The sequence below is a fragment of the Adelges cooleyi genome, unplaced genomic scaffold (assembly GCF_023614345.1).
Source record: "Adelges cooleyi isolate 19-005CV unplaced genomic scaffold, UGA_ACOO_1.1 ACOO_flye_CR_arks_rails_tigmint_CR_PRNA_41, whole genome shotgun sequence".
NCBI lineage: Eukaryota > Metazoa > Arthropoda > Insecta > Hemiptera > Adelgidae > Adelges > Adelges cooleyi.
Window position 1 is genome coordinate 643,229 of NW_026096090.1, and position 25,950 is coordinate 669,178.

At 28.7% G+C, this 25,950-nt stretch overlaps 6 protein-coding genes across 12 annotated transcripts; 3 read left to right on the forward strand and 3 right to left on the reverse strand.

Annotated features, from left to right (window-relative positions):
• Positions 1-214: 214 nt before the first annotated feature.
• On the forward strand, positions 215-4,962 carry LOC126841892 (protein Fer3-like). Its single transcript, XM_050578657.1, has 3 exons — positions 215-314; positions 463-629; positions 4,435-4,962. The coding sequence occupies exons 1-3, from the start codon at positions 252-254 to the stop codon at positions 4,772-4,774; spliced, it is 570 nt and encodes a 189-aa protein (XP_050434614.1). The 5' UTR covers positions 215-251; the 3' UTR covers positions 4,775-4,962.
• Positions 4,963-5,986: 1,024 nt separating this feature from the next.
• On the reverse strand, positions 5,987-12,418 carry LOC126841922 (transmembrane ascorbate-dependent reductase CYB561-like). Of its 6 annotated transcripts, XM_050578724.1 has the most exons (7): positions 10,904-11,126; positions 9,511-9,686; positions 8,686-8,831; positions 8,133-8,274; positions 7,512-7,720; positions 7,216-7,370; positions 5,987-6,370 (listed from the first exon to the last, which is right to left on the reverse strand). In XM_050578724.1, the coding sequence occupies exons 2-7, from the start codon at positions 9,533-9,535 to the stop codon at positions 6,205-6,207; spliced, it is 843 nt and encodes a 280-aa protein (XP_050434681.1). In that variant the 5' UTR covers positions 9,536-9,686; positions 10,904-11,126; the 3' UTR covers positions 5,987-6,204. The 6 variants fall into 6 exon arrangements, with proteins under 6 accessions (XP_050434681.1, XP_050434686.1, XP_050434683.1 ...); XM_050578729.1 differs by lacking the exons at positions 9,511-9,686; positions 10,904-11,126 and adding an exon at positions 12,187-12,418; XM_050578726.1 differs by lacking the exon at positions 9,511-9,686 and having other exon boundaries at positions 10,904-11,123.
• Positions 12,419-15,041: 2,623 nt separating this feature from the next.
• Positions 15,042-19,070, reverse strand: LOC126841917 (chitinase-3-like protein 2). The gene is made up of 7 exons (XM_050578716.1): positions 18,830-19,070; positions 18,577-18,743; positions 17,484-17,755; positions 17,277-17,413; positions 16,980-17,204; positions 16,694-16,909; positions 15,042-15,952 (listed from the first exon to the last, which is right to left on the reverse strand). Exons 1-7 carry the CDS (start codon positions 18,880-18,882, stop codon positions 15,598-15,600), a joined length of 1,425 nt encoding a protein of 474 aa, XP_050434673.1. The 5' UTR covers positions 18,883-19,070; the 3' UTR covers positions 15,042-15,597.
• Positions 19,071-19,118: 48 nt separating this feature from the next.
• Positions 19,119-21,420, forward strand: LOC126841921 (uncharacterized). Its single transcript, XM_050578723.1, has 6 exons — positions 19,119-19,490; positions 19,585-19,768; positions 19,833-20,024; positions 20,101-20,166; positions 20,290-20,470; positions 20,537-21,420. Exons 1-6 carry the CDS (start codon positions 19,426-19,428, stop codon positions 20,758-20,760), a joined length of 912 nt encoding a protein of 303 aa, XP_050434680.1. The 5' UTR covers positions 19,119-19,425; the 3' UTR covers positions 20,761-21,420.
• A 293-nt stretch (positions 21,421-21,713) lies between these two features.
• Positions 21,714-24,040, reverse strand: LOC126841919 (uncharacterized). Its single transcript, XM_050578719.1, has 2 exons — positions 23,802-24,040; positions 21,714-23,162 (listed from the first exon to the last, which is right to left on the reverse strand). Exon 2 carries the CDS (start codon positions 23,133-23,135, stop codon positions 22,056-22,058), a length of 1,080 nt encoding a protein of 359 aa, XP_050434676.1. The 5' UTR covers positions 23,136-23,162; positions 23,802-24,040; the 3' UTR covers positions 21,714-22,055.
• Positions 24,041-24,352: 312 nt separating this feature from the next.
• On the forward strand, positions 24,353-25,731 carry LOC126841924 (probable DNA-directed RNA polymerases I and III subunit RPAC2). 2 transcript variants are annotated; one of them, XM_050578733.1, is made up of 3 exons: positions 24,353-24,453; positions 25,289-25,558; positions 25,625-25,731. In XM_050578733.1, exons 1-3 carry the CDS (start codon positions 24,370-24,372, stop codon positions 25,667-25,669), a joined length of 399 nt encoding a protein of 132 aa, XP_050434690.1. In that variant the 5' UTR covers positions 24,353-24,369; the 3' UTR covers positions 25,670-25,731. The 2 variants fall into 2 exon arrangements, with proteins under 2 accessions (XP_050434690.1, XP_050434691.1); XM_050578734.1 differs by having other exon boundaries at positions 24,383-24,577.
• Positions 25,732-25,950: the final 219 nt, after the last annotated feature.

Below are 25,950 nucleotides of genomic sequence, written 5' to 3' on the forward strand. Positions count from 1 at the left end.
TGAATTTCGACGGAAACAATAACGCACTTGAATTAGTTGTGCACTTTGCGTAGGTAATATAAAACGTCCAGCCCCTGCAAAGAAGGCAGGGCGGTGAAACTGTGAAACACCTGCGACGCTCGCCATTGGCCAAACGCATGAGCCAATCCGAAACTATGACTATAGGGGAAAAAATCGTCCCCGGAAAATCTCGGTACTAAACTAACTACATACTTGCTTTTGACTTTAGTAGAGTTTTGTTTTTTGGAACGATGAGCAACGGATTCGTGCCTGCGGCCCACGGCACCGCCTGGGACGCAAGTTTAGCTAATAACGTTAGTAATATAAATATATATATATATATATATATAAATCTATATTATAATATTTTTTATCTGTAATTAAATTTTTGTTTTATCCAAATGTATAACACAACTTGTAAACATTTACAAAGTAATGTATTTTAAATACGTTTGATAACAGGACAGCCAGAGCTACGACGATTGTTGGCCAGACAATCATCTGTATCATCATCATCACCATTTACACCATCATCATATTCACCAACACTCGTCGACGGTTTCTCAAATGTGGCCTATCGCGCCCAACCATCCGCAACAGTCGAGTTTAACACAAAATCCGGTTCAAAGGTAAATTTGACAATGCAATGCGTTCTTTTACTTACATTTAATTAAATAAGCCGTAATAAAGCGATAGGGTTGTTTTCATAGGTGGATAGGCTCACCGGGATACCGGGAAAACCCGGGCAGTCCTTTTTTTGCATGTATACTCTCCTATATACGAGTATCTTTAGACTTTATAGACTACAGTGTTTGCTACTTAACACGTGAAAATATACACAAGAGCTCAACCAATTGTATTACTTACCCACTAATAAGTAATAATTAAAAACATTTCCCCAGTTTCAAAAAATGTATAAAGATAAAGACAAATCTAAAAATTACAATAGCTACAAATACACACACAATAATCAATGAATTATTATTATTCATTGTTATTGTTATTAAATATAGGTTTACGTTTTGACAAATTTCATATTCATTTTATTATTGATTACATTTTCTTAAGTTCGAAAAAAAATCGGATTTGTTATGGTTTCAATTGAAGTTTTAAAAAATGTTTTAAATGTACATAATACAAATAATAAACAGGAACACCTCATATTGTGTGATTATAAAAATTAACGTGCTTAGCCAGACTTCCCATGAGTTGGTCTCGTGTACTTTTAAGTAGCTTTAGCTCCTTTTTGTATATTTTCCCTGCAACAAAACCAAAAGCCTATCCACCTCTGGTTGCTTTAATTTTTTAAATCTGCGGTCACAATCTCATTTGAGATAGGCGCTAAATTAAAAAAAAAAAAAAATAGTGAACTTAAAATTGTCATATATTTCTTAATATAAATTATAAATACACAAATTACTTCATATGCCTTCGCTATGTTACCGGAATCCATGAACAAATGTAAGCGGTTATAATTAAAAGTTCAGATAGGCCGGAAAAGTGTAATTAGGAATTCTATTATGTATTGGGAAGTTTGCATTGATAGCTATAATGATATATGACCATAAAAGCTAAAAAACTATTTTCTATTTGAAATTGTCTGTAAAACTAATATGTAAATGTACTAATAAACTTGTATGATACGTAAATTATATCATACAAGAAAGGGTGTAATTCCATTTTTGAGCATCTTTATTATTTAGTCTTATAGGTTTTGGGAGATAGTTTTGAATGTCCGACACAAGAATAAACATTACATAGTGCTGCGTTTGTTTAGAAAGCGACATCTCGTTTTTGTATTTCATGCGACCTACCAAAGTTATTATTTTATTTTCTCAAAATATGTCTCGATAGACTTGTGTCCCTTCTGTGAATCGTGCAACGAAATTCTGTGCAACTAAACTATGATTCACTATTAGAAAGTCAAGGCTTGATTTTTTTGAATAAAAGTCATAATTGAAGACTGTAATATTCTAATAGAACATTCAACTATCAACATATTCTCAATACCTACCTACTATATTAATTAACTTTCTAATAAATAGTTCCACGCACACCCTGGAGGTAAACCCTTCACAATATATTATATAGTTGCTCTTCGAGCATGTAAATAATTCATACAGTTATAATAAAATGTTATTATTTACAGTTTCTGTAGTATTATAGTTGTTTATAATAACAATTGGCCAATTAACTATACCTAGAAGTGCCTAATTCCACTTGTTTTGCTTCTAAATAGAAAAAAATATTTTCGCTGGGCCTCTACTCTAACATTTTTTAAGGCGCAACGTATAGGCAATTTTTAACTAAAAATTAACATTAAGGGATTGAAAGAGGTCTGTTTTTTTTGACATTTTACACCAAAAATCCTGTCAAAATTTCAACTATTATGGATGGTCCGACTTAAAATTTTTAAAGAGATACGAGTTCTTTGGCTACTTTACAAGATAATGTAGGAAACAGATTTTTGGTTTTTTGCTTTTTTTATGTAAAAAAAAATAGTTTTTAGTATTAAACATTTTTCAAATTGAATTTATTTAATTAAATAAACTGATTATTTTTAAATAAAAATCAATTTCCTACGTAACCTAGTAAATGAGGCAAAAAACTTTATTTACTGAATTGAGAACAGAACGGACTAACTTAAATGAGCGTAATTTTGTCAGTCATTTAAATCTAAAATACCACCAAAAAGGTAGTATTTTAGAAATTTTACTCATTGAAAAAATTTTAAAAGTTCAACATAATATCTTGAAAATTATACAAATTAATCTGTAAATAAATTCACATGGTCGAAATTAATTAAAATCCATTTTTTCTTAAATATTGCCTATATGGAACTCCTTAAAAACCGCCCGCTTTCAATCCTCTTGAGCTAAAAGTTGTAAATATAATATTTCTTGGGATAATATTATACATATTATATAATATTAGAAATAGGAATTTATTTTTGTACATTTTTTTTTCTACTTTTTTAACGCGTACTAGTCCTATTTTTGTATAAAAACATATATTGCTACTTCGAACAGTACGTTGCTAAAAATATTTCTATTAGTTTAAAAAAAAAACATTTGAATTCTTTGTTACATTAACAAATTAACTATAGTGGCACGATTTTAAAATTATATTTGGTTAATTCATAATTTCTATTTAAAAAAAACAATTATTAAAGTTCTTATTTTTATTTTTACAATAATATCATTGAAAACCAAAATTTAAAATATACAACAAGTAAGTATTGAACAATTTATACCTGTTTTCATAACTTACTATTATCGTCAACCCCTCGGTTTATTGAAATTGATATAAGAGGCGATTTGTGAATAGGGGCATGCTTAAAAATATACTATACAAATTTTAACTGAATCCGACAGTTTTTTCGCCAACTTATAAAAAATCAAAATTGATGGTTAAAACACCAGCCAATTTTTTCTCGATTGGGGGGGGGGATGAAGAAATATTGGCTTTTTCAACTTTTGACCAACTAAAGTACCAATTACAAACGATTTACAGAGGTGCTACTCGAGTAAATCAGTCCAAAGAAAATAAATGTTAAAAAAAAAAGTAGCAAAACCTAAGTTTTGTTCAAGGTACAAACCAAATCAGGTATAATTTTGTTTACCTGTTTATTAACGATTTATTATGAATTTTTGTAAATTTATTACCAACATACAGAAATAATATTTAATAATACATTTTAAAAAAACGTGTCGTCGTTAATGTAGACTTCTTCTGTGTTTTAGATTACATACGATTTTGGTAGTTTTAGGGGTAGGTTTCTACCTCTAAATATATTTATTTTAGTCGTTTCGTTACTAAATACCCGGTTACCTTCTCTAAATCTTAAATTTTTATGACATATCGTAGATTTTTTTTTAATTTTAGTAACGGGGAATACCTATGTAAACATTTAAGTATGTATCAGGCATTTGACATTTACAAATTTATGCTGGGTTTTGTCGGATTTGTTTTAGCATTGTAACTAGAGAGGGGGAGATGAGTTCAAATAGTACAAAAGTATACTTTAATACTTTTAAGTCTAAAAATTGATCTATCCTATAATCGCAGAGGTGGGCATTGATCAATTGTATCGATAAAAAGATACAAAATCTTGATGCATTCATAAATAATAATGCTGAATATATATTATATATATGTTTACTTCTTGATACATTCTGATATCATTATAAATTACGTTTACAATTGAAATATTATGTAGGTATTATAGTTGAAAAATCGATCTATCCAATAGATTACTATTTGCTTCTTACTAATACCTACTTGGATTCATTGACACTCTGACACTATTTGCCTACGTCTGTCTATATAAAATAATAATGTTTTAAGAAAAATAAAACAATTGTACTTCAATTGAAATACATTATAACATTGCAAACGATTAATAGAATAATGTACAATTTATTGTTCGTTTAGAAACAGTCTGCAGAAATCGTCGATGGCGTCTTCAAAAAAAATTCGACGTCGGGTGGCCACGCTGGCGCAGCGGCGAGCGGCCAACATCCGCGAGCGTAGGCGCATGTACAACCTAAACGAGGCGTTTGACAAGCTCAGGCGCAAAGTGCCCACGTTCGCGTACGAGAAACGCCTGTCCCGGATCGAGACCCTCCGGTTAGCCATCACGTACATAAGCTTCATGTCCGAGCTACTTCAATCCACGCCGCCGTCCGGCGACACGGTACAGTCGTCTGCCTACAACTCGTTACCACAGAACGATATCCCGTACGTCCCTTATTCGTTAATACCTCCGGTTTAGACTACATTATTAAATAAAAATTATAATAACGGCATCACTTCGATGCTGTAAATAAAACGACAATAATAAGCGATACAAACATACAGCCGATTAATGTAAAACTCGTCGGGACACGGATAAAAAAAAAACAGAACTAATAATATGTACCTATATTATAAAATATACAGAATGTTTAAAAAGGAACACGGCATAAATGGTTTATAAATGTTTCAAAAAGTTTAGCCACTTAGCTAATAAATTATAGAATCGTAAATGTAGCCTACAGAGTAGAAAATTCATCGAAATCTCCAAACGGGGATAGTTTGTTATAGTTAATCATTTTTTTTAAAATTACACCATTATAACTTTTGTTCAGAAATCTACACAACTAGGCGATCTTTAAATTATTCTTTGGCGTGGTCGATTATATAAAAACAATACTGTTTGAATGTAAAAGTTTTTTCTTTATTATCTATATTTTACACTCAATAAAAATTATATGAAATTCATCAATAGCTAATAAAATATGATGAGAGCAGAACTTAAAAATAAACATTTGATTTTAGGAAACCTCCAACCGCTACAAATAAAATTTTAATATAATTGTTCATATTAGATATTAGTTAAATGCATACGCCTTATAGGTACAAGATAAATGCATATTAGAAGTTAGAACACTATACTTTTATTTCTCTTTATAATCAATAAGATCTCACTAATGTATATTTGTTAGTTTTTTTTATGTATATTATTTTTTATGCTTGTATCTATTTTTATTTTATTTGTTATTTTTAAATTATTTTATATCAAATAAATCCATACTTGAAACATTGCACTTTGAATAATTTAATGTATAACTCTGTAGTTTTTCCAAAGAAAAAAGAAAAAACTCCCATTTGATAAACTTAAACAAAATTAAATGTTCTTGCATGTCCCACCTTTTTCAAATTTTTTAAGTTAATATATAATCATTTTTTATTTTTCAACAATTTTTTTTTTAGCAGAAATTAACTTAATTAAATTAAATTTTAGTTTAAACAACTGTTGTGTTTTAAAACTAACATTCAACTAACTTTACCCTAACACATAGATTCATTATTGTTTTATTATTAAAAAAAAAATGAATGTTTGTAAAGCGGAGCATCAAGTTTTAATTTTAATGACATATCAATAGTTTTTCCTAGTTGGCACTATTTTAGTTAAAAAACTAAAATATAATAAAATTACAATCGATAATGAAATTTTATAATTTATTACTGATAAATGCCACATTTTTACTGGACAATAAATTTAATAATAATAATATAAGTGTCTTATAACAAATGGTAAATTATGAAATATAACAAAACAAAATTAATATTAAAGCTTAAAATAATAATAAAAATGCAAATAAATAATTTTTTTAAAAAAAAATAACAAAATAATACAAAATTACAATTAAATTATTAAATCTATTCTAATGAACCAGTAAGTAGAACTCCATTTTCTGGTTTCGGAACACGTTTGTAATCTGGTTTGGTTACCAAGTATACTACTAACCCGCCGTAAATTGCAATTAGAATTCCAAGACTGTTTGAAAGCAGTGCTTCAGTAGGCAAGTCCTTATATTTTCTATCCCTAAAAAATAACAAAAATAAATAAATACATCATTTCTATAATACTTGATTACCATTTTACCTAACCATTTCTTTATTTTTCGACTTCCAGTAAAAGTTAGTTTATGTCTATTTATGTTTCAAACCGTCTTAAGATGACGTATACGCCCAATTTTCTAACGTTAAAACATACCTACACAGAATGCATTTTATTTGTCACATGAAGACTTTTAGAGCAAAAATACTTGGACAAATAATGAAAAATGACAAGATTTTGGAGACAATGTCATATCCATTTTTAGATAAACCTAATATTTAACGTTTAAAAACACATTTTTTTACTTTTTAAAATAAGTGTAACTTTATTTTTCGTAATTATTTTCAAATTCAGATATGACATTGTTTCCGAAATGTTGCTACCTTTCGAATTAATAATAGGTGTTTTTGCCCTGAAAATACTATGGACCGAGTAAAACACATTCTGCGTAGCTATTCTGCGTAGATGAAATTTTTTTTTAAATCAGTAAGGATGCTGTGATAATACGAGAAATAAGTTAACTACCAATTAAAGAGTCCTAATTACTAAACTAATAATTATACATCAAAGTTTAACGTTTAAATTAAGTTTTTAAAAAAAATTACCTATACTCAACTCATTATTAAAAAGGAGGTATAACATCTTAATTATTTTTTACCCAATTTTAAACTAAATAAATTGTATATCTGTGTTGTACAGAAATTCTTACTAATTCAAAGTATAATATGCACTACTCGATGTTTAAGAGGCCACTATAGTAACTGTTACAAAGTGCAAACACTCATTGGATTTATGTTTACAAGCCGTAAATGTTTAAAAATATTACATACAAAGCAAATATGGTTTTTTCGCTAACTCCCAGAATCGACGTTGCAATTGCTAATCCAAAAGTTAATACGCCGATAAATACATGGTAGGGCAAGACTGCAGCTCTATATTCTCCAGCTATGCCTGGAAATAGAAAAGAGACGAATCCGCCGACAAACTAAAAATAAAAACATTCTTATAAATACACATATATTCTTATTATTTCAGTACAACAAGGAATGCATAGCCGTATCCAAACGTCTGTTGAAAGAGACGAAAACTAATTCGTAATACAATATTGAATACAATTTTTACTAACCTGTGAAATAAACATTAACATTGTTAGAATTCCCATCCAACTGTGTAGACTGTAGAAATTTGGAATTGGTGGACTAGCGTACAGATGTGATGCTATTGCGGACCATGATCCAAAGAGTACGAGCACAATAATAAATCCGTGAATAATTGCATGCTGGTATTTCAATGTATTCTTCTTTTCATTACGAAACGTCCGAAAATGCAGAATACCTATAACCATTTTGGCAATTTATTATCTTACAGTTAATTACCTATAAGGTTATGATTATAATTACTGTTTAAAAATTAATAATAAAATATGCATATTAAAAATAGTTATTATGTTACCATCAATGTCGATTGTTGAAAACAATGATGTATTTTTTTTTTTGTGTCTAACCCACATCAACTTTTTTATTATTAAGCCAATTTCTTTGTATAGTGGTTCTATAGATCAGAAATTGTAACTAAAAGGTACTTCAGTTGGCTAAAAATAAAAAAAATACACCATTCCCCTTTGTTTGCAATGCTGATTACTTTTTTCAAGTTTTATAAAATATTTGTCTACAGCAATTGCAAGTTGAAACATAATTTTAATATGCATTCATTTCGATTATTTTTTGTTTAATTTCATGTCACTTACTAGTGGCAAATAAATATATAAATCCAATGCTCATAAGCATTGGGTGGAAGTTGAATATTATTTTAGCTTCAGAAAAACCAAATCCGCCACGATAAAAATTAAGCCAATAAAACATCATTACTAAAATCGCAATTCCAAAAACCTAAAAAATACACACATTATTATACGATTAATAACTAAAACAAAAATATTCTTATGTTGATATCCTCGTTAAATTAAAAAACACTAAGTGAGCTGTACGACATGTTCAAAACATATTGTTGAAAATGTAGGCTGTAAATAAATTAATTATAGTTTGTAAATAAGAAGGCATATAAAATTGCACTGTAAATGGGTTTGGTTAACCCAGATGAAATGAAACAGTTTAAGCTAGCCAGAACACTATATTTTGTTATGGACTAATTTGCTTTCAACAAATTTTGTAAACAAAAATTTAATGTTTCACTTCAGAAACAAATTCCGTTTCATCCAGATTGACGTGACTCAATGTTTTTCATTTAACAATAGCAATATAATGAATAATAATAATAATATAGGTTATATAGACCAATACCTGAGACAACTGACAGAGTGACCTGTAACGACCAATATTACCAGCGCTATGAAGCAATCTATTGGGAGCGCCTTCCATATTCGTACGGCCGACAGTATTTAATTCCACTGCTTTTTCTATACTAGACTCTTCGGGTTCCCCTGAAACTATAACAAATAACAAATTATACTAACAAAATGAATGTACCTATATAATTATTTTTACATTATATGGCAATCAAAACAGCATTACAATTTATGCTATCTTTGTCATACAGCCAACTGCCAAGTGAAAAAACAAAAACAACTTGAGAGTTGAGATAGCAAACTACAACGTGCTTAATGTTACAGTTGCATACAAAATACACTGTCTAAAAATAATGTGAATCGGTGTCCGAAGTAATTTCAACACAACAGCGATTATCGCTGCGGTTTATTTTAGTAAAACGGTGAATTAAATACCATACGACGAAGGAACGCAACAGGCAAAGCGCAAGTAGTGCTCGGTCGTCATGGCGATATTATACTAAATTATATTGATCGACAGAACACCTACCCACATTCCATTATATTCCAATTCCACCCGAATTGGTTTTGCTACGATACGATAAGATATGATAAGATACCAAAACGACGGCTATAGAGTACGGACCTACAATGTAAACGCATTGATCACAATGTTTAAATTTTCATTGTCCATTTATCGGTTTATCATTATCAGTTCTGTGTACCTATTATAATAGCTTACCAACAAATAAAATAACGTATCATAATTTGCGGCGCTTGTTATAAATCATATTATTCAGTATTCGATGATTAACGATTTATCAATAGGGATAACACTCACCTTTTATCCGTCGTCTAGTCGACATATTGTTAATTTCTTAGATCAATATTTGATTTTATTGATTAGAAACCTACGATATTTTCTCGAATAAACATTTAGTTATAAAAAATAGCATATTATAATATATTCACACGCACTTGACGCCCCTTGATCTAACTATTTCTGTGATAATGCACCTGTACAACACAGATAAACGTACTTTGTATTACTGTTATAGTGTTATACAATAACAACTGTATAAATGCTCGAGTACTTTGTTTACGATAATACAAATTACAAAACAATCGTAATTAATTATTTTATATGATAAATAATATTGTGAATGCATGTATCTATATTACCAGTAACAAGTACTATACTTATCAACATGTACAAATTATACGTTTACCATACATTATAATATTTTATAATAATTAAAAATGTACAGTGTATGTAAGTATATAAAATTGTAGTTTTTCAATAAATGTTCAACATCATAAACACAATAAATTTGTAACCTTCAATGACAAAAACAAAGCCATCGTCAAATACCTATCTATATGACAAGAAACGAAATTTAAATGTACAAAAATCTAAATAAAATCTCATATTCAGAAGGTTCCTTCGAGATCGGAAATTAAGTTCTTTTAAAAGAATCGTTATTTGTACTTATTATTATTTGTAAAAAAAATAAAATCACGCCACACATTTTTTTGGCAACCCGATTTTAGACGCAATCGAATATTGACCGCTGCATCCATTAGGAGGTACCAATCGGATTGCCAAAAAAATAATATTAATGAGGCTATGTCTATGTATAGAGTGATCCATTTTATGTAAGACACTCCATTTCTCGGAAAATATTAATATTTTGAAAATTATTTTTTTCCTGTACTTTTGGTTGTATATTTTAGTTTTTACTACATTTTTTAACACTCAAAAAATGTTCACCTTCATCGCTTGTAGGTACGTGAAATAAGTATGGACTTCGTTTTTTCAAATGGGAACATGTTTTTAATTTTATAAATATGTAGATAAACAAATTTCAAAATATTAAGGGTTTAAGTTTTCGTCAATCTCTTCGTTTGCTATGACGTTGCAAATATTCGAATTTAGGATCAATATTCGTTCGGTTCTTACAACACTAGCACAACGGTTTACCACTAATGAATAATATTGACCAGGTCGTGAACACTCACCGTCACTGTGTTTGAATAGGTAGAAAGAACCACTTGTCTACCATTATCTCAAAACATTTTATTGTGTCTCGTGGTGTTTTTGCCTATCGGACAATGCGATTATAAATATGAATTGTATAGATCACCTACTTGGATCACTCTGTATAATACATGGCAATAGTAGTAGCGTAGTCTAACAACATAATAATATTACATAAAGCTAAAAATGTTCATACTCATTTTTAGTTTTTCGTTACGAAGTAGAACCAATCCAATTTTCAGTTTTTATGTTTATTTCTCGCACATTGGTAGTTATTATATAACACAAATATACTTAAGACCACTACGACTTGAGTTATGAGTATTGTTTAAATTTGGTATACGGCCATTGAGTTTTATTACTCACATTAAACTATATAGATTACTCAACTTTATATCTCCATTAGTTATTACCCACTTATTTATCGCCACAGATATATATAATAAACTAGATAGCTAACTGTATATACCACCAATAGAGAAGATTGAAGCAGCCACTTTCCGCCATCCTGTTGGGAATTAGAACCTTATCACGCGAGAATAATATAGGTTTATAACAATCACATATATATATATTATCGATATAATAATATATTCAGATATATATTATATGCATTGATAACACACATAAATCCCACCAGAATGGCGGACCGTCGGCTTCAATTCTTATCACTAGTTAGCAATCTAGTTTATTATATATATATATGTGTTTATCGCTTATTTGTTAGTTATCAGCTGCGCGCATAATCATATTATAACTAAAAAAATATTAAATAATTGGTCTCGCTGCCCTCTCTCATTTTTTTTTACGTTGGTCAAAGGTGTTTAGGTATGTCAAGTACACAATTCCACGTTTAAATTATAATAGCAGCTATAGCAGGTATTTTGTCTGTTATTGTAGATTAAATAATATATAATAATATAGCGTCGGCCATACTGCAATATCTCGTACGTCCCCAAAAAAACCCTAAATTAGTTTCAAACTTAAAAAAAAAACCATAATATCACTTGTATCATAATATCATAGACCTATTTACCAGCTGTTAATAGGTCTACGCCTAATAACCAAAGAGAATATAAAAATTGGAATACAAAAACGTTTCTCAACTATCAAATTGATTTTATGAACACATTTTATATTATTAGATTTGTGTATCTTCTAAAAAATTAATCTTTTAGACTAAAGAGGTATTGCAGAATGCAGTATCGACGACGACATATGGTCCACAGTTCACTTCCTCCTTGAATTACGGAAAACCTTATGATGGACGCAACGAATACATAGTTAATATAGGTTATATTAAGTCCAAATATTGGTTGCCAAATAAATATATAACGTGATCTATCTATGTAGGTTTAATTATGCTGTCAAATTTAAAAACATCAAATACCCACATATTATTATTATATTTATCAATGAAAAATAAATACGATTTAGTTATATCTTTATATATAAATAGAATAATTAATATGATATTACCTGTATAATTAATTGGGCGAAAGGTGTAAATTTAAGAACATCCGAACGGCACGCAAACAAAATATTTAAAAAAAAAATCACACTTAAATACCTTCAATTTAAGTCAACGTGAAGCGATTAAAATGTTTTCACATAAGGATGTTCAACAAAAAGGAAAATCGTTCTGTACTGTAGTTTTGTAGTAAATTTATAATACATATTTTACTCGGTTTCGTGTAAAAAAATCCGGTTTAGACTTTTGATAAATACTTAACAAACGCCTAAAAATATTAACATACCTTCTGTACTCATTGCAATACTGTAAAAAAACATTTACATACTATATACTTTATAGCAAGAGCTCAATAAGCGTTAGGTTAGCTGTTCAACTAGAGGTTTTAACCGGTTTTGACGTGGCTTATCGAGGATGTATACAGTATTATGTAAATATATTTTTAAGAAATCCACGTTTTGGAATTGCATTACAATTGCTGAGTTGGGCGCATCATAAAAATACATAATTATTATATTGATAGCATTAGTTATAGAAAAAAAATATTGTACAAATATCAATGCAATAGGATCATTTTTGTCTACAAAGAATACTTTAATGCGAGTCTAATTTTATTATAATTTTAATATGCATAAAATTCAACATTAAATCTTTTTTTACAATTTTTGTACTTAGGGTATTTTAGAAAATAGTACACAATACAAAATCGATGACAGATTTGTACTTGGTAGGTACATGGTATGTAAATTGGTTGTAATACAATTTATTTGCAATGATAAAACATACGACGCGACGGATTTTTCTATACCCCAACGATAACACATATTAATATATTTAAATAGACTTGCAGATTTTAAATCACATATTTGTAGGATAGGGACTTTAGAAATGTTTATTTAATAAATAAATTATTTTTAAAACAATATTCGAGTTATCCAGTCAACATTTTTTTGAGGTGTTAAAAAAACTTTTCTATATTTTAATTATGCGTTTGTGTTAAATTTCAAAAATAAAATAAATAAATATGATATAAACGAATAAAACTAAAGAAAACACAGTTCAAGCTTGGTTATATTGATTTACACTTGTGCAGTATTAATTAGTAGGTACAGGAGAAGTTAGCAAAGTTGGGTCAACGCAATAATTGAATCTGAATCTCCAACAAAAACCTAACAGTGAAAAAGGGCCAAGTTCTAGACCACCTTCCAAAAAAGTCAGCCTATTAAAGTAGTGATATTGACATTGTGACCAAATCTGCTATTTCTTTAGCTCATAACCTTACATCACACCTAATATTCATTCTTTCATGAGCAACACTGCTCTTTTATTTGTATTGCTTAAAAGATGGCCGGTGTCTGAATGAGGCATAAAACAGACTTAGTCATAATGTAGATACCACTACTTTGATTGGCTGACATTTTTGGGAGGGGATCTGAACCTTTTTTTCTTTTCTTCCGAGTTATCTCCTACCTAACACCCACGTAACGTAACTCCTAAGTGAGTATACATTTGATAATGATGTATAAGTACATTTCCATTTATGTTTAAAAAGTTAATTGAGTCCTAGAAAATACTAAAAAAGATAAAAATTGTAATATAACATAAACAAAAGTGTTTTCAGACAAAAAAAAAACAAAATATCAATTATTTAAGAGAACACTGGTGTAGGGCGTTAAAATAATCACGTGTTACCTATAATAATTAATATCTATTTAATATATTATAATAATACAGACTACAGTATTTTATTTTATAACTTTTTATTTTTTAGTCTTAATATAGCTTTAAATATAGAATATATAAATATCTAATATCTTAGTAATAAGTAAGATTACAAACTTTAATTTTACTAAACAAATATAACAGAAAACTATATTATGCAATATATGCATAAATAAATAGAATGCCAAGTTTTATCATTTTTATAAGAATACAAATCATTGTCCTACTCCAATCGGGTTGACACCACTTTTACCAAAGACAATTTCTTATTGGACACTTTTTCCTAATGACCAGTTTCTTATCAAGTCTTTTTAACTTTTCAAAAATTCTTCATGTAACTTAATTTTAAACCTGCAAACCTAGGATATTTTTAGTTTAGCGGAGCGAAGCGACGGCGCCGAGAAACTCGTGCCAAAACACTCTGAGACCTGCCGTCCTTATAAATACAAGACAATGGTAATTCATGCAATTTGGTAAAAGTGGTAGCAACCCCTTCAATCCCGTGATAAGACATTTCCAGGAAACCATAAATTCTTCTTGGAGGAAGCAAAATAGAAACAAATTGCAATGAAATCTAATTTAACAATAATTATAAATATTTTTAAATAAAAATACAATTTCATTTGGAATTTTGTTATCACAAATATTCAGGTTATAGTTATGGTCATTGCAACTATTATACAATTTTAGTACGCTAAAATTAATTTAACCGATAAAATCTATTACATTTTTTTTAGCACCTAGTTTATAAAAAAAATGTTTTATTTTCCGTATACCTACCGGCTAACGTTAGGTTTGACATTCTAATTGTCTTTAGACTTAAGAATAAACCAAAGAAAGTTTATAATTGATATACATAATAGAGAATATAAATATAGTAAGATGTTTATTATAATATTTGCAATACCAATAAAAATAAACAATTATCTTAATAAATTAACATGTAATCATTGTGTAAAAATGTAAACAATTAAAATTATTTAACAGTTAATATATAAGAAGCTAATTATAGCAACCAAAATCAAAGTAATATTCTATAGAAATTGTTTACAACCTCAATAACACAAGTTTTTTTTTTAAATATATATTCACATTATAAACAAAAAAGTTAGTTAAAAATGTGTTTTTTTTCAAAAATAAAAATTCTTGGTGAATTAATTACACATTTTATACAATTATAACAAAATTTACTAAAATAGCTTGGGTCTTGGAATGTTGATTAATACATAGTTACATCTTAAATGGATTGATGCACATTACATTAACATACAATATAATAAAAATAGGTATATCGTTCAGACAATTAATATTAAAATATAAATTGCACTTTATTTTTCTAATGATATGGACAATAATAAGTATAGGGTGCAGCCGAAAATTGTTCATAAAAATGCAAATATGATTATATAATTTTTTTATAATATAAGTTCTTAGTTAGTAGTTGATGGAAAATGAATGTTATGTGATATATACAAATTTGAGTAACTCATGGAAAATAATATTTACTTAATGAAAATACATAGTTTGACAATAAATTGGTCATTTGAAGCGCACTAGCCGCATTTGTGATGTTAATAAAAAAAAACTATTAATTATATAATTTTAATATAGCGAAGGTACTTTTCTCATACTCCTCACATTTGTGACTAGTGTAGTTTTGTATTACACAGCTGCCAGGAAATCATCGTTATTTTTATTTATAAGTAGTCATCGTTTAACACGGTTTTTATCCTAGACGTTAACGGAAACATTGTCGACGAACAAAGGCTTGAACCTTGAAAATCATCAGTGTTCAGTGAAAATACCATGGCGCCTCCTAGTCCTAAAGATGCAACCAACTCGGCCTTATATGCTAAACTGTTTTCGTTATCATAGGATATCCAATCCTTATGACAATACGAATAAGGTGTACGCGTTTCATGATCAAAAATCGTAACAGCTTTTTGGTGAGAAATAAAATTACAAGCCTGAGGAAATGTTATAAAGCCGTTTTTACCAATACCAAAACCTGAAGCAGGAGAGCCAATATCATGGTTGTCTTCATTAATTAACCTAAAAAAAAAAAATTTTTTTTATTTAAAGAAAATGTACATAAATTAATAAGACTAGTATCATTTTTGACCAAAATTAAAAAAGAAACTTATTAATTAATAAAATAAATAACGTATAAAAAATTATTTTATTTTTAAACAAAAAAATTATACATATATATATATTTTTTAATTGACTTCTTAATACAAAAATGTTAGTATTCACACTTCATGCAGATACATCAATACATGGATATGTCCTGATAATTATATGATTATTTCCGATCCTTGCGATATATGATGATAGTCTTAATGATATGTTCTGGTAAAACGTTTTTTAGTATTTTAAAATATCTGTCCTTAATCGATTTACTGGCTGTATTTATCAATATTTAACATTTCTCATAAATTAATTTCCGTGGTTTGCCAGTATGTTAGTGCACTTACATCACACACCTTTGATCACGCCACACGCACAAATTTTCCTCAGTAACGTTCAGCGTGATGCACGTTTCCTTATTGACCCCCAGCTAAAAGACATATCCATGTCAAAATTGTATCTTAAAGTTAAAAAGGCATAGATTTCTGTTAAACATTTCAACAATTGTCTTACTATATATATATGTATATAACTGTATTGCCTTATTCATAGACTTTAGTCTCAGATCATAAATAATTTTTTTATAAACAGTCAAATCATAATCATAAATTATTAAATAAAATAAAAATGTTTTGTTTATAGCTTAATCTAGATAAAACCTACTTGAAAGAATGACCATATGTTGGCATTCCGAGCAATATCTTTTCTTTTGGCATTCCTTTAGATATCCAATATTGTATTGATGTATTTACATTGAGGTTTTTAAAATAACCTGTTTCTTTAGCCGAAGAAAACAGAGGAGAGTTTGGTCCTGTGATTGGAAAATACCATTGATAAAAATGATAATCATAGGCCATTACATTAATGAAATCTAAAAAACTAAAAGAAACGATAGAATATTAAAATAAGCTAACAGTAATTAAACTATCATCATTTATATAGTAAGTACCTGACTAAAGCATAAATTTCATATGAATTATCAATAATACTTAATGGAGCAGCAACAGCGGCACTTAAAAGTGAATCTGGGAGTTGATATCGTAATAATTCTAGCAATTTAGCAAACCCATATTTTTCTTCTAAATTCAATAGAGGCCACGATGGAAATTCCCAATCGATGTCGATACCGTCTAAATCATAATTCTGAACTACTGTCACAACATTATGGACAAACCTGGAAGATATTTTACACAATTAATACCTGTTTATTTATTTTAATTATGTTTTATTACATTAGCAATCATACTTTTCTAAATTTTCAGTATTAGTAACAACACCAGAAAATCCTTCATCAGAATGAGTACCATTTGAAAAACCTAAAAGTGATAGCATGATTTTTAACTGAGGATTCGCATCACGTAGTTGTACAGCTTGTTGCAATATCTTAAAAAAATAAAATTAATTATTACAATTATTTTTTAATTAATATAGAATGTTTAATCATATACCATACATTAATATCAAACGGGTTTTTGAAATAAACACTATTGTTTAGCACTTGAGCTGAAGCAACTATCAAATGAGTGCATAAAGTAGCGTTGATTTGATTTGGATAAAGAATGTCACTTGAATCATTAGTAGGAATACTATAATAACACGCTAAGTGATATGTTTTATCAATACGTTTATTAAGATCTACCAAATGTTTTGCGGCCCAATGAGCATGATGGCTTGATTTTGCAGCATATGCGTAAGCTCTGGCTCTTTGATAAGCTGGATCAAAATCTAGAATGAAAAACACAAGTAAGTATAATGAACGGAAATAGCTTTACGAGCCCTTGTAGGGCCATCACTGTCTCCTACTAGGAAAAAGCCGGTTTCCTAACAAATTCACTATCCAGGACGGGTTGCCGGCAATAGTTGAAGAGGGGGAGGGTGGATTTATTTCTCAAGAACTGCCTGCTCCAATGTCACACTGGTGAAAGTGAGTATTAACTAACACTGTTGCTTACCTTACACCCGGCATATCAAATCGGCTACTTAATCTCCTCAAATGTAATATACACATCATGTAATTTTACACTTAGCAAATTTTTCGAATCGAACAAACGATTATTTATATTCAATTTTTCTAGACACATATTCATCATCATGTAGCTTAACGGGCCATGAAGGCCCATTGCTGCTGTCATGATATGGTTTCTTGATGAATTTACTATCCGGGACGGGTCGTCAGTCCGTCACCGGAGAGGGGGATGGCAGTTCCTTTTCACCGGACGATTGCTCGCCCGGAAAATTTGACAATCAGTAGAACTTTATTTTAAGTTTTCTGTATATTATACAAGTTGTTGAACAATAAATTAAGATTTAAACGTTATAGGTAGTTATGTGAATTTAAGTCTTAAATGATTATATAAAAAAGAACTCCTATACAAGCCAATTACTGACAGTCAAAAGCTATGTTAGGCGAGCATGGCCATATATAATACCACAATACAAATAGTCCACCACGCCCTTTTTAATCACCGATATAGAAATGTTATTTGTATAAATTATCATTACAATTCATATCCTTATGGCTAGATTTAATAGAAAAATGGGCTTACTTGAATATTTTTGCGGACCAAAAACTACAAAATCCAAAGGTGTATTTTGGTCATTGGAATCATCAAAATTCATCCACGATACATAAAACATCAATGTTACAACAAAAACCACAAGGACAGCTAATCCGATTAGAACCAAAGTATGTACTATTGGCTGAATATAATTCCTGAAAATAATTAAAATAAATATTGTACTTACTACTTAGTCGAGTAAGATAAAATTTAACTATTTTAAACAACTATTGCGCCTTACTTTTTTCCATTTAATAATTCGTATTGCGGTCCAGTATTTCCAAACGCCATCATTACTTAATTGGCAATAAACAATAACAATAAGTAGTATGAATAATTTCTACTTTTCACTTGCCCATTTATAACAAGTATAAATTACTTTTTTTATTATAATATAGTTATATTAGTATTACATTTAACAAGTTATTACATATTGTTTTTTTACAAACTTTTATAATAAGAATTACAAGTTACAAACATCAATTATCTATGTGATAAACTAAACTGATTTTGTGCATGATAATATTGATAAACCGAATTGATGTTATGTTAGTTCGTGGTTATTATAATATATTTAATGTTTTCATAGTGATTATTGAAGTGAAAAGGCCGAAAGGAGTGATAACCATTCTAATTCCAATTTCCATTTCTTCATAGATCTATGTTTACTGGCTCTTACTCGTTTTGAATGCAAGTGTTCATAAAATATGATTTCACTTATCGAATATCGACTTTAGCACAATATTAATGTGAATTTCATTTTTGAATTTTACGTCTTGATGAATTATTAATTTTATTTTTATTCTTTGTGTTGTTTTAAATAATTATAATATAATTATGGGTCGCAAATGCTGTGTTCCATTTTGTGGTCATAAACAGAAAAAAGGCTTCACCATGTTTAAGTATACAATATAGCATAATAAATAAACTTATTTTTTATTTTTCTAAAACCTAGTCTTTAATGATCATATTTCAATGCGCTGCGTTTTATTTTAGAATACCTTTTCATGATAAAGTTCGCTCAAGCGAATGGATTAAAAAAATAGGATTGAGTATTGAGGAAGGGAAAACTTATAGTGTCTGTCAAAATCATTTTTTGAAAAATGATATAATGTATAACGGAGAAGGGGTAAATGTAAAAAAGTTGAAATCATCAGCTATACCCTCAGTGTTTTTACCGGTATTGTAAAGTAACTTAAAAGAAAAGATTATACAAGTACTAACTCATTTTCTATTACTTAAAGGAAATTGAATTTATTTATTTGGAAGGACAATTTGATAATGAACTAAGTATTAAAGAAGAAAAATTTGATGAAAGTATTAAAGAAGAAAAATTTGATGAAAGTATTAAAGAAGAAAAATTTGATGAAAGTATTGAAGAAATCCACACTGATTCTATGTTTGTTAATATGGATGACTCATCAATGGTCTTAAAAGTAATTTTTTATATTGATATATTAATATACAATTATATTGAAAGAAGTATTTTTATAATAAAATGTTTTTATTCAGGAAATAGATTCTGCTGAAATGTCAATTAGCAATAATTGTGTCTCACCAGTTCAGTTGTTTTCACGGGTAACCATTTTTTTGTAAATTATAACAGTACAAAGTATAAATTGCTAATAATATTTAAATATTACGAATAGAAATAAAATACCTACTTACTAATTTATTCATTAAATTTTTTTTTTTTTGTAGTCTAAAGATTGCTGTGGTGATCAAACTCTCTGTCAATTTTATAAAAAAAGACAAAACCTCCAGAATTCAAGAGAGCTATATTTAAAAAAATTAGCAGATATTAAGGAAGAAGAAATAAGACTATCTTTTATCTGTAAATGTGAAAAAATGAACACTTTAACGTCTGTACAAGAATCTAATAGTGAGTTATTAAAACTTGATATTAGTTTTTACATTGTAATAATTATGATATTGTTATTACAAATAGCATCCTCTATAAATTTGACTCTCAAGTCTAATGCCAAGCGAGCTCTCATATTGGACCACTGTTACGAAAAATCTCCAAAGTCTTTAAAAGCTTCTCTAAATGCTGCCAGAATACGTCAACAAGCTATGCAAAAAAAAATTAATAAAACAATTAAAAAATCTAAACGTTGTATCGAACGGTTAAAAAAAATTAAATTATTACTCAAAACTTCAAAAAAAATGTGATAGTCATCGAATAATAGCAAGTTATACGGAAGGAAACATGCCAACTGCATTGAATGAAGTTATTAATCGTGGTAAAAGTTGCTTAGGACATCGACCATAGGCTATTGAGTATTATCACTACTCACTGGTCACATTATTATTTAAATAAGACTTCACTCTTAAAAGAAAAAACGATTTGAACACAGAGTAGTCAATTGGTTAATAATAATTTGATCTGTTCTATATTCTGTGACTAAATGTCAACTATATGGATGTATATACTGCGACCAAGTTAAGACTATGACCAGTCGCGCAACTAGGAGGAGCCTATTTCAACACCGCGACCCCACGCGTGCCATAATTAAAACAATGTATAGGCATTGCGGGACAGGGATCTGACCGAAACGCGTCTGCCACCCGGTCATCATCTTAACGTGGTCGCAGTATACATGTTATTATTATATTATATCTTTTAAAATGTTTGTCTTTAAATCGTCAAACAAAATTTTAATAATTAATGTATTATCCTTGAACTCAAATAATTCATTATCTAAATTTGTGCTTGGAAGTGGACATCAGAGTAAGCCAGATAGGTGTCATTCTAGAGTATGTTATATTCGTTTTTCGTTCTGTATTCATTATACTATGCGTGCATTTAATTAAAAAGTTCTGTATGTTTAACTTTTTGTGTGTGTTCAATTATCTACAAGTAAAGTTCCTTATGAATTGGGAGTGCTGGTGTGTATTGTGTAGAGATTAACCTACACGACAAAAATAGACTGGTTACTCTACAACTACTAACTCTTTAAAAATAATAGTTCAATTTTTTTAAAAAATTTATCATAACATATATTATTTACATGTATGAGTCTAATTTGTAGGATTTGCTTTTATAGCGTTGCCCTCCCAAATTTAGCAATTCTCCAACTAAGTATAACTTGTAACTCAAGTACCAACTAATCGCACACAAGTAGTCAAATATAACTGTTTTATTTTTATTTTTTTGTAGTACATATATATATTTATTTCTATTGCAATGTTTTATTTTTAAATACAAATATAATTTTACAAAAAACACAAATTACAATTAATGATTAATAGTCAATTTTTACAGACTCATAATTTAAAATAAATGTATACAAAGTTTATCTATTAAATAATTAAACCTAAGGATATCAATACCTATTTAAACTTGCAAAACATAAATACACTTTTTTTTAAAAATATAAATTATATAATTTATATACAATATTATATCATTTTTAATGTTAAAAATTTCTCTTGTCTATTTAATCATTTCAACTTTTAATTATTGCTTATTTAGCCCTTCTAAGTTTTTTATTTAATAAAGGTTCCTTATAACTCACGTTACTCGTAGCATTTCTTCTTGTCCTATGAAGTGATATGGAATCGTTTACTTCTGAGCAGGTACTTGATTCACTAGACCTTCGATTTATTTTTCTACGACAAGTAATGTTTTTTAAAATGCTACTTTCTGGTGTAAGTATTTTACCATTAGAAGTATTATCACTTTCATATGAAAAATTAGTTGTATGGTTATCACTTGTACTACTGACAGACGCGTTTAAGCTATTAAAATCGTTTGCGAAGCATTCATTTTTCGTCGGAGTTGAACTATTAGGAATTTCTGTACTATTATTATTGATGGAGTTTCTAGGCTCTTTGATTTCTTGACTTTCTTGAAACAGCCAGCTTAATTCTTCGCAAGAACTAACAGACTGTTTTGGTGAACTTTCATTGTGAACAGATTTAGAATTCTTCAACAATTGGGCAACATCTTTTAACCTCACATAAGATTCCGAACTTAGTTTTTGCTGAGGCGAGCCTCTAAAGCTGGAAGATCTTTTTCGTAGCTTTGGAGTCTGTTCGGGAGTAGCACTCTCAATAATAGGAGACATGCTCAAATGGTTAGACAATACTGACACCTTTGTCTTAGATATTAGGTTTGGTCTAACCATTTTACTCTGTTCTGTTTTTTCATTGCTACAAAATTGATCAAATTGATCAAATTTTAGTAATTCATGAACATTTTGCATCATACTAGGAATAAACTGTGACAAAGTCACAATAGCTGGTACACAACTTTTCAATGTTTGTTCCAAGTCTTTCAATTTTTTACTAACAGTTTGGTACATAGCGGTAAGTACTACATTGGAGTTCTTCAGAGTATTAAGTTCCTTTTCTAATGTCATATTTTGTAGTAATAAATTATTTCTAGTGCCTGACAGCTGTCTATTTTGAATGGAGTATTGTGTAATACGTTTCCGCAATCTTGTATTGAGAAGCATGTAATGGTTCATTTTTTTCAAATAGATGTCAGAATGCAGTTGACTGAGTTTGTGTCTATTTTGACCCACTACTAGTTTTGGAGCCATACTGTCAAATTGATTGATTGGTCTTTCCTGCAAAAAAAAAAAAAAAATGGTCTTCGAGTGAAAATTATGAAGTATTGTGGCTAAATAAAATACACATTTTAACTTTAAAATCCAGCATAGAGTTCTTCTTCTAATATAATTTTGTCAAAAACTAATACTAATAATAAATGAAAATGTAAAAACCTCGTTTAATTCTTCATTTCTATGCAATAAACATTTTTCGTTTCTTAATTAAACGTGAAGGTCACAAAGCCGACAAATGAAATGAATACTTAGTTATTATAATAATTAATAAACATTACCTGCATGTTTACTATACTAATATTTTTGCCAAGTTTACCTATCTAATAAATAACATAATAAACTACTTACAATATTATTTTTCCTAAGCCATGTAAAGATTCATGGGAATTGGACATATTATACAAGTCTACTAACTCTTACTAAAGAACAATCTGTTAATTAGTTAGATTCAAATTAATTCAATTATTAATTTATCATATTTAAGCAAAAAATGTTATTGGCCTATTAATATACTGTAATTTACCGAACCTAAAAATAATTATAGCCGGTCGCGGCTCATATTCATCAAGCTTAAAACGTTAACGACTAACTGAATTAAACTAATGACTCGTTTCTAATTTGTATTGAAGTAAAGTAACTTACAATTTATACTGCCCGAAAGACCAAATATATTCTTAGTTTTGTATTGTATAAATTTATTTTGCTGGTTGCAAGACTAGTCACAGATCACGATAATAAATTATTAATACGTTTAACGTTATGCGGATGTTCGTTGAAGAATGGAGACTGACGGCTCACGGCTGAACTCTGGAATCTGGACAGCTGTAGGTTTCAACACCTTGTATTTTGAATTTAACTGTAAAAAATACACACGGACACAAGGTAAGGCAACACTTTTATTATCAAACATGATATTCATTTTAATAATAAGATAGCACAGATACATATAATTATATATATCTATGCAATATAGTATACACTCACCGGCCATTTTATAATTATACCGAGTTGCGGATATACCTTTATTAGGCTACCATGGTATTTACCAGTTCAGGGTCAACTCTGTAGTGTTTTGTTACCAAGGTGCCCAACTTAAAAATGTAATAATAATATTATTGTAATCTCTTCGCATAACTCTTATCAATAAAATGTTGAACAAATTTTAAGTTGATATTAGATAATAGGTAAAAGATAATACGGGCTGCGGCTCATGAGACCATCCGGTCTCATTCGGAGACGCATTTCGCGGAGACGCATTATCTTCATTTGTTCAGGTCTACATGTGTTTTTGTTGGTGCGTTATAAATTATAATTTATATTTTAAAGCTTATTTTACGAGTTATGATTTAAGAAAGCTCAACTGTTGATGTCAAAATATTAATTCTATTGTAGTTACATTCCACATATTCTTAATGGCTGTAAGTATAAGCTATATAAGCAACATAAAACTGCTCTAATTTACGTGCCATTCATAGTTTTTTCGTTTTTCGAGAAAACTGAAAAAACAATTTTGGCATGTGTACCGAGTTAATTTGCTACAAACCAATATGTAGCCAACTGACATAAAAAAAAAAAAATGTAACCAATTAAACAATTTTAAAAATAATGATTTTACCACTATCATGTAATTTATTTTTCATCACATTACTACAGTACTTACTAACTAATTAATTAGTGTTATTGAAGTATGTTTTAATTACTTTAAAATTACCTTAATAATAGTTATTAGTAATTTTAATTTGTATGACTTATTTACTTAAGAAGTTACTGTTGTCTTTTGTATTCTACTGTACTGAGTTAAAAGGATGGAACATTAGTGTAATTTCATTTTAGCCATAGTTAGATTAACCCGTCGTTCATTGCGTGTTGGCCAAAACAACAAGTCTATAAACTATAAAAATTAGTTAATTAATTAATTTTTTATTTAATTTAATTATTTTTTGCTGTTAATGATCACCTAATTGGTGTAAACAACAACGGGTTAATATTTACTATATTTTTAACATTATGTATTATTATAATTATATTAAATAAAAGAGTATAATATTATGACTGTTTATCATAAAAATCTTTGATTTTATAATTGCTACTAGTTACTTCTGTATCATTTAAGTCTTGTTTCTGTTTAGGAGTTAGAAGATGATGTAAAAATAATGCCGTCCGAATTGGATAGAACTTTTGTTTTTGAAGACGAAGGACATACTCTTGGCTCATTGCTCACATACGTTTTAGAAAGTTTTCCAGAAACAGATTTTTGTGCTTATTCAATTAGACACCCATCCGAAAATAGGATTTATGTGCGATTAAAAGTAAGACCCGGTAATAGCGTTGAAGATGTCTTCAAGAAAGGTATTGATGAATTGAACAAAATGTTCAGCCATGTAAAAAAAACTTTCAAAGTAATTAACAAAAATAATATATTATAATTAACAATTATTTCTATAAATTATTATAATTTTTTTCAGAAAGCTGTGACTACCTTTGAAAGTACTTCTATAAAACCAGAATAAACTAAGAACTGTAATTATGTATTGTTTTAGTAATCATGTGAATAAAAATGTATATGTTTGAATTTGTTTCATATATATATATATATAACTTTTTTTTAATTAAAAATGTATAAAACTTAAGTATATTAAAGGCTTCTGTTTTTAAAGATTTTTATTCTAGATGAGATTCAGCTTTAGACAGCCAACTCGGCAGTATTATCTTTTGCCAATAATACAATTTGTATTCCCTGTGAGATCCGAGTGGTGTTAATAGGCTACTCTTATAGTTAAGCCAAATTCAT

Excerpts from the sequence above, each read along its gene's own strand:
- LOC126841892 (XM_050578657.1), top strand. The coding sequence starts at position 252 with ATGAGCAACGGATTCGTGCCTGCGGCCCACGGCACCGCCTGGGACGCA. Across the intron at positions 315-462 it reads ACGCAAGTTTAGCTAATAAC|GACAGCCAGAGCTACGACGA; the intron begins GTTAGTAATATA and ends GTTTGATAACAG. Across the intron at positions 630-4,434 it reads ACACAAAATCCGGTTCAAAG|AAACAGTCTGCAGAAATCGT; the intron begins GTAAATTTGACA and ends TTGTTCGTTTAG.
- LOC126841922 (XM_050578724.1), bottom strand. The coding sequence starts at position 9,535 with ATGTCGACTAGACGACGGATAAAAG. Across the intron at positions 8,275-8,685 it reads CACTCTGTCAGTTGTCTCAG|GTTTTTGGAATTGCGATTTT; the intron begins GTATTGGTCTAT and ends TGTATTTTTTAG. Across the intron at positions 6,371-7,215 it reads GAAAAAACCATATTTGCTTT|GGATAGAAAATATAAGGACT; the intron begins GTATGTAATATT and ends GTTATTTTTTAG.
- LOC126841917 (XM_050578716.1), bottom strand. The coding sequence starts at position 18,882 with ATGATGGCGTTTGGAAATACTGGACCGCAATACGAATTATTAAATGGA. Across the intron at positions 18,744-18,829 it reads GAATTATTAAATGGAAAAAA|GAATTATATTCAGCCAATAG; the intron begins GTAAGGCGCAAT and ends AATTATTTTCAG. Across the intron at positions 16,910-16,979 it reads GAAATTTATGCTTTAGTCAG|TTTTTTAGATTTCATTAATG; the intron begins GTACTTACTATA and ends CGTTTCTTTTAG.
- LOC126841921 (XM_050578723.1), top strand. The coding sequence starts at position 19,426 with ATGGGTCGCAAATGCTGTGTTCCATTTTGTGGTCATAAACAGAAAAAA. Across the intron at positions 20,025-20,100 it reads ACTCATCAATGGTCTTAAAA|GAAATAGATTCTGCTGAAAT; the intron begins GTAATTTTTTAT and ends GTTTTTATTCAG. Across the intron at positions 20,471-20,536 it reads GTCTGTACAAGAATCTAATA|CATCCTCTATAAATTTGACT; the intron begins GTGAGTTATTAA and ends TATTACAAATAG.
- LOC126841919 (XM_050578719.1), bottom strand. The coding sequence starts at position 23,135 with ATGGCTCCAAAACTAGTAGTGGGTCAAAATAGACACAAACTCAGTCAA.
- LOC126841924 (XM_050578733.1), top strand. The coding sequence starts at position 24,370 with ATGAGACCATCCGGTCTCATTCGGAGACGCATTTCGCGGAGACGCATT. Across the intron at positions 24,454-25,288 it reads GTCTACATGTGTTTTTGTTG|GAGTTAGAAGATGATGTAAA; the intron begins GTGCGTTATAAA and ends GTTTCTGTTTAG. Across the intron at positions 25,559-25,624 it reads ATGTAAAAAAAACTTTCAAA|AAAGCTGTGACTACCTTTGA; the intron begins GTAATTAACAAA and ends AATTTTTTTCAG.